This window comes from Pleurodeles waltl, chromosome 1_2 (assembly GCF_031143425.1).
Source record: "Pleurodeles waltl isolate 20211129_DDA chromosome 1_2, aPleWal1.hap1.20221129, whole genome shotgun sequence".
In the NCBI taxonomy this organism is placed as follows: domain Eukaryota; kingdom Metazoa; phylum Chordata; class Amphibia; order Caudata; family Salamandridae; genus Pleurodeles; species Pleurodeles waltl.
In genome coordinates, this window is record NC_090437.1 from 489359146 (window position 1) to 489366839 (window position 7694).

Consider the following 7694-nt stretch of genomic DNA (forward strand, 5'->3'; position numbering starts at 1 on the left):
TTCTCTAGAGCCAAACAGGGGAAAGCGGTATATTGAGAAACATCTCCCAATGGATTGTCTCATGCAAGGTTCACCTGTGGGCTAACCAAGAAGCAGCCCCCAGAAGGCTGACTCGTTCTTTCCACCAGAGCAAAGGCTGCTACCACTGCCCCGGTACATGGAGTACCAGTATTGGGCATTCACCATGAAGCAAATTGGGTCTCCCTCCACTCATTCACAAGCACTATAGTCAGAACTGGGGGGAATGGGCATTTCACCCGATCTGTCATCCAGGATTTTCAGGTCTGAGTCATTCCACAGACCTACCACCTTGCGGAGATACTGCTCTGGTATCTATTTAAAAGGTTGGTAATCTGTAGTTAGAAATCTTGAACAAGTTGCATAGGTTCAGTAATGTCTTTTCTGGTAAAGACTCTATCTAACTGCAGGTTGCTCACTGGCCTCCCCTCCTCCCCATTCTGTGGAAAGGACTTGTGCAGTCTGTTTATAAGGTTCCACTCTGGACACTGGCACACTCTGATGTCTGTGTGCTCTGCATCAGACCGTGTATATGGAGATCAGAAAGAATCTGTTAGCACACGGCGATAACATGGATAATAGTTCCCACAACATCACAAGGGGGGGCAGGACAGACCTGATGCAACGCTACACAAGGCCACCTATCTGCGGACAAGGGAGTTGCCATGAAAATATTGCAGATCCAATCTGGCACCTAGGGAAATTCATAAGCTGAGGAATCTGCAGTTAGACAGTTGCTACCAGGAAAGGTGTTTACTGAAGGCAAGTATCTTGTTCATCTTCCCATGTTTCAGCACAGCATGTTTTACTCTGAGTTGCATGAAACTGATTTTAATATCTTGTGTTAAGTTTTGCACTTTGGGTTCAGCTTTTATTCTTTGTATCTGGAATGAACATAAAAGAACAAGACTGGAAGCAGTTTGTAGGAGGAATGATGGTGTGACCATATATTATAGGGTATAAAACACCCTCTGCATACATTAAAAGGATATTGCAAGTCACCTCAGAGTTCCATTGCCTTACAAAGGAACTCGAGCCCCAGCCTAATTTCTGTAAATGGTTATGAGATCACCTCTGTGGTTTTCAATGTACTTGTAATGTACAGTAGGGGATACTTGTTCCCATATATATATATATAATGGAAGCCTTCAATACCAGTATGAAACCATTTTTCCTATTATAGCCGAGTTATGACATTTTGAATCACCTGTAATAAGAAAATGGCATAGCTGCTTAACTGCAATAACTTACTACACTTGAGTTATGCTATAATGGCAGCTGCCAGCAGCGTAGGCGAAAGGCAGGGAAGGGGGTACTTTTGCATATCCAGTTTAAACGAATACAACGTGAACAAGCTTTTCATTCCTATGATCTGTTTTTCTAAAATTAATGATAGATTTATGGCAGCATGTTTAATGTGTGCCCACAATTCATTCCAGGAAAAAGATAAACACACTGCATGTTGCTGCTCATTTTAAGATGATTTATGTTAAACTGATATTTAATAGGTTTTGTGACAAATTACTAACTGCTTTTTGGTGCGTTTGATTTTACGTATAGACTGCACGTTTATCCTTCATGCCCCAACAATATCCCTTTCATTTGAAGCAGCAAGACCCAAAATTATTTAAGCAGTTTATTGGAAGGGCAATGGTGTAACTAGGTGTTATAAGGAATAAAGGGTCCCTTACATACCTTTGAGTTACATAGGATTGTAAAGGAATTCTGGCTCCGGCCTCATTCTGTATGGTCATGGAGCTCCTTGGTGACTTCCAATATGTTCCATCATTCAAGAACATTACAAAATTGTACAGCAGCCACTGGCTCTGATTATGCAAGGAGAGCTTTTAAGAACTGTGGCCTCAATTCCCTTTCTCACACAGAGATACATTTGTGGTGCGTCATTCAGCAGACTGGAAAGGGCAGACCAGCAATACTCATAGCTGCTTGACAAGCTCGAAATAGAAGAAGCCCTGCTGATTGAAGCCACTCTTAGCAACCCTGTGACTGCTAGAGCAGTTATCTTATCAAGTGTATGCTTTTATGTTGTATTTTATACTTACTTATATTTCAGCTACTAGCTTATTTTCTTTGGAACCTTCAGCCATTGTTTTGTTTGTTCTGGAACCTTCAGCAAATGGCTTCTTTTCATCTGGAATCGTCGGCCATTGGCTTCTTTTGCCCCTGAACTTTTAGCCATTAGCTCCAGGCATTGTCAATCAGGAGTATTTTATTTAGTAAATTGAAAATTGAGTATTTTAGTCTCACTATTTTTCTATTCTGTTTGGGGACGCCTAATTTGTAATGCATGCATGCTTGTGAAAATATTTTATATCTAAAATTTGCCACCAAGGAGCCCTGTAGAAATGGAGAGCTAACACAGACATAAGCATCTAACAGATGAATGCTACAGAAAAGAAAGCATCTCTTTATTTTCTATAGTATCCCTTTTAGATGCTTTTGACACTGCTCAACCCCCAGTACTGTTGTTTAAACAAGCATTGGCAAAGCCCATAAGTTTGACTTTTGCATGGTTGTGTGCACATGCAATCTGCAGGATGTAGAAATGTCAACTGTTTTGGCTTTCCTTGTTCTTCCAGCACCGAGGCTATGTCTGATTGTGTGTCTACCCCAAGAAAAGTGGTTGCGATATTCAGTCGTAATTTTGTTAGAATGGTTCCTTGTTAGAATGGTTAGAGTTTGCACTGTTCTTCCAGGATGTACCAACCCTCACAAAACGTGTGACGGGAAGAACAACAGAAGGAACCAGCTTCACTTCTCTCTAGACTGTAAATATACGTATTAAGTGACATGTCACTGTTTTTTTAGAGACGCAGAGTGTGCAGACGTTCTTAGTCTTTGCCACAATGACACTTCTCCCAAAGATATGGTTTCTAGCCGTAACAAGATCTTCATGCTTATCGGAGGTCTTGAGAGCCTCTACTGCTTCTTTGCTTCTTTTTTGTATTGTTCCCATGCATTTGCCGACAATAGTGTCTTGCCACAGGAGTTGTGATACTAAATGGTAATTTTTATGATGAGATTACTGAAATATCCTGTTTGCCTCATGGAAGTGTGCATATGGTGGGTTAAAAATGTAGATCCCGCCCTCCTGATTGAGGTTAAATCATCGTATGTAGTGAGTGCTCCTAAACTGTTCTTGTGAGGGAGGGAGAGGGTGTGGTGTAATGGCGTGAGCTGCCGACTTCGGAGCTTGGAGGACCAGGCTTGAGTCTCAGTGTCAGCTCAACATCCTGTCCCATCTCCCTGTGCCTACACTACAATTCACTGCCTTGAGAACCTCACAGGTGATTTGCCGCGCTTTACAAATCTTAGATTATTATTATTATGACATTGCTGGAGTTGATCCCTTCATATATGTGGGTAAATGCATTGATCAATTTTAATTTGCAAACACTGTTGTTAAACAGAGTTTGCTGTGAAAAAAATTCAAGGCCTGAAGGTATCATGAATCAGTCTGTTAGTGCAACAGTAATACAGTGATTTTTTTTAGATTTGTACAATAATGGAAATTTGTAGTGCTATGATGTGGTATGTCCCCAAGATTTTTGAACAGATTTCTGCATTGATTCTGTTTTTAGGACTGAATTTAGCTTTATCAGGTAATACAGGGCACCACTTGGCTCCATAAACTATTGAGCATTCCTCCCTCTACGGTTGCATTTTTCTTTGCATTTTTTCATTACCAAAACTGGAAAATGCAATTGAAGGGAGTACTTTTTTACTTAGTTTCTCTCAAGTTTTTCTATACTTGGCTTGACATGCCCAGCAATAGCTCCTGTGGATTTGGACCAAAAAGCCAGAAATGGAGATGTGAATGTTATTTGAGGCATGAGGTGGGTACTTCTTGTTCTATATTATTTTCTTTTTTCTCTAAAAAGGGTTTAAGAAGTAACACTGTGAGCAACTTTGTGAGTAGGGAAGAGGGGGAGCCAACATTACTTGGGGTCTACGCCAGAAAACATTTTGGGCACTTAAGATCTGCCTGGGTGTGCATAAAGTGCTAAGAGCACAGGTGGCAGATCCTGAACTATGGGACCAGGACCAGTGGAAATGTATGCCAGCAGATGAGGTTTATGACCCTGCACAATGTGCAGGTACGCCCGATTTTGAACTGTCATAAATTTATGGTCAGAAACGGAAACATGGGGTTTTCGCGTGGTGGTGTGCCTTAAGGCTATTGGTAAATTGATGAACCACTCTCAAAGTGAGAACTTTCTTCATATTACCTAACATTTCTAATTGCTTCCTATACTCAAATTGTGAACCTTAACTGAATTCCTAAAAAGCCTGCAGTAAATGTGCAAATCAAATGTAAAACAAAATCACTAACACCTGTGTATTTTCAACAGGTGAAAAAAGTTAAGGCTACAGTTTAAACAACAGCTGTAATCCAGCAGATATTTTCAGCAGAAAATATGACAGTTAAGGCTAAGGGGTAGGATGGAAATCTTTGATTTTTGTAGATTCCTGTGTATCAGAGCCATAGGCATGCTTTTTTTATGAGACCCAACAAGAGAGTTCTTTATAAAAATTGTAGACATACACCTAGGACTCGTAAAAGTACATTTTCCTTTATGAATCAACCTCCGAGTTCTTCAGTTTTAGGGCTGTCGCTGCCATTCACATCCCATTCATTTTCTTGCCCTAACTGATGGGAGTACGAAATATCCCTCTTTTTGTGCTTTATCTTGGATATGTGCAAACACACCTGGCTTTTTTGTTAGCCATTTTTTTCTCTAGCACACTTGCTTGTTTTGATATCTCTCTTTTAATTATAGAGGAGGTCAAAAGTGCTGCCGTATTCCAGATGGCACAGAAACCAAGTCCTTACAGATCTCATCTTTTGGTCTTGGTGGATGGTGACCATCAGGATATTGAGGAGATGGAGGGACAGGAGGAAATTAGAGAAGGTGCATCCTAGGTTTTGAGGGGTTGTGCAGCATTGAAAGTGTGATGCCATTAAAAGACCCCACAGAGATTATTGGAAGAGGCAGGTTTGACGGGGCTTACAACATTGGAATTGTGATACCAATAATCTCGGCCACCACGGTACTTGGAAAAGGTAAGTTTGAGTATGTGTAACATTGGAATTCTGATAACAGTAAATCCGGCCACAGTGGTTCTATGTTTATCAAGCTTTGTAGAACCATGGTAAGACCATGCCATTTGCTCCCACTATCACACTTAATTAGCACAATTCTTTGATTATATATGTAGCTTATGTGCTACATTAACACAGCTAGTAGTGTCTTTTAATCAATGTTTAGCATTATATGTATTACAAACAGATTTATAACAGAATTGTAATGATTTTGTAATGGTCAAGCTTTGCAAATAATGTTTGGTGATATATGAGCTGACAAGCCACAGATGATGCACTCCCCCTTGCCTTTTCTACTTTTAGACCTGTAGGCTTTTTGTTCTGAATTTTATAACTGATTTCCTGCAGGATTGTTACCTTGGTTTTACCTCATGCATTCTGATGTTATAGTTGCCACACTTCCCATTGAGTTTTTCTAACTATGTTTAAATTACCGGGAAGGACATTAACAGTGTTTCTGGTGGTAATGATCTCTATGTCTTCCTTAGTTTGCAGGTCACCTGGTCCGGGTTGGTTACCCAAGAATCTGCATACTTGATGGAGGTATCAACAAGATCAGGCCAACAGGCTTGCTGACTGTCCCGTCTCCACAAATCTGAGTGAGGCTTGTGAACCAAAATTGAAGTGCAGCTTCAAGACAGTATTTGCCACAACCCCAACATGTGATTAGCAGTCATCGAAGCCCAGTGTTGTCTCACTTGCATTTGGAGTCAATACATTCTGCTTTGCCGGACTCCCAACGAGCACATGCGTGTGCTTGACAAGCCCGAGTTCGAGTTCAGTTCTTCCAGTACAGGATTGGAGTGGAATGAGAATGTATCCAAGGTGCAAGACCGATCTTGAATGCACCGAAAAATTATCCTATTCTAAACAATGTACTGCGATCAGAAAAGGAGGAAGGAGCCAGTTCAATTAATGTTTAGAAGAAGAACCTAATCTTATTATAATTATATGTTGTTGAATCATGTATTAGTGAATGTTATGTGCCTAGTGGTGCTACAAGTAATACTCTTTTTGCCCCTTTGTATGACAAATTCGCAAATGCACTTTGTGGTACTAGGGACAGTTTTCAAAGTGTTGATTAGTGACTGCAGCATGATATTTGTTTGCTAATTGAGTACTTCCCAGTCAAAAAACGTCCGATCTGCGCACTAGCCTAATCTGTCCCAGTAGAAGTGGTTTGCCCGCATGATTTTTTGCAAATTGGTCAATTTTCCATTAGACAAGGATCATTCCTCATGCTTCGTTTTGAAGATGAGGCTTCCAGCACAATGTTGGAAAGCTGTGCTGATATATTGGCAAATGCTAAGGTATCTATATTTAAACATTTGTGATTTAAGTAAAGTGAGGGATGAACGCATTAAGTGAAAATCGGTTGTTTTGTAACTGTCAGAAAATCGCGACTGCCCTTGAGGGAACATGCAGTATGAATGGGCTTTTACTTTTTATGTAAGTGATGACATTACTCCTACTTTAAGGCTCATTACTTACATTTATTAGAAGGCACAAAAGCGTAAACACGAATGCAAAGTGCATTCATGACTACAGAATAAAATGCTTAAAATAAAGAAAAACGTCTCGCACTGTCACTTTTCACAGAAAGTTGCACCTTCACTCAACCTTGTTACCTAGTCCAATGGCAAGATCATGTGCAAAAGAAATGAAACTTGAATGTGAACCAATGATAAACAAACTGTTCAAAAGCCTTCCCCGTCCTTCCTAATGTATTCGAATCTGCTACACCAGTGGCTCCCAGCCTGTGGTCCGAGGTCACCTGGGGGTCCGCAATGCCTCCTCAGGGGGTCCTTGATTGATAAGAAAATGTAATAATGTTCACAGATTAGGTCCCCAGTTTACAGTAATGACTCATTAGGGGCGGGGGGGGGGGATTTCCAGGTTTGATTAATGATTCACTGGGGGTCCCTGGATTCCAGTACTGATAATGCGGGGGTCCAAGAAGTCAAAAGGTTGGTAACCACTGTGCTACACCTGTGGCTCCCAAAACTGGACATACAGAATGTAAAAAAAATATATATATATATAATTATTTTTTTGACAAAGTTATAGCAGCCATAAAACTGGCTTTTTATTTCATAGTTTTGTTTTACCTTTTATCGTGGCAACAGTATTTATCATCGTTTTTAGTGGCTGCAAACAAAAAATACGTTTCATAGTGATGAAGAACACATAATATTAGAGACAACAAAGAATAAAGTTGATAGGTTGGCAAATAACGTACCATTCTGTTAGCACGAATGTTGCCGAGTTGGTGAAGTGGTGCAAGTAAAGAGAGAAGGAAGGAGCAATGCTATAAATAATACATTTTTTGGTTCAAGTTAAGAAATTATGGTGTCCCATTATTGGTCTCGGGATATGTGAAAGCGCTCCCTTCTCCTTGAGGTAAGTCACAACACCAAAAAGTACCAATCAGAAGGAGAAATCTTCTTCCTTGAGGAAACAGTCCCACACCCAGGATCATTCGGAGTTTTGATGTTGTTCCCTTATGCTAGGCTCTTCCTCATTGCCAGAGCTAATTTTAACATTTAAAAAT

General features: G+C 40.3%; 1 protein-coding gene across 2 annotated transcripts in view; it reads left to right on the plus strand.

Annotated features, from left to right (window-relative positions):
* TBCK (TBC1 domain containing kinase) overlaps positions 1–6717 on the plus strand; it is a 1319282-nt gene extending 1312565 nt beyond the window's left edge. For both annotated transcript variants that reach the window (XM_069241253.1, XM_069241261.1), the window contains one exon: positions 5632–6717. In XM_069241253.1, the coding sequence (XP_069097354.1) occupies positions 5632–5742 (111 nt within the window). In that variant the 3' untranslated portion in view covers positions 5743–6717. The remainder of the gene's footprint in view (positions 1–5631) is intronic.
* The last annotated feature ends 977 nt before the right edge of the window (positions 6718–7694 follow it).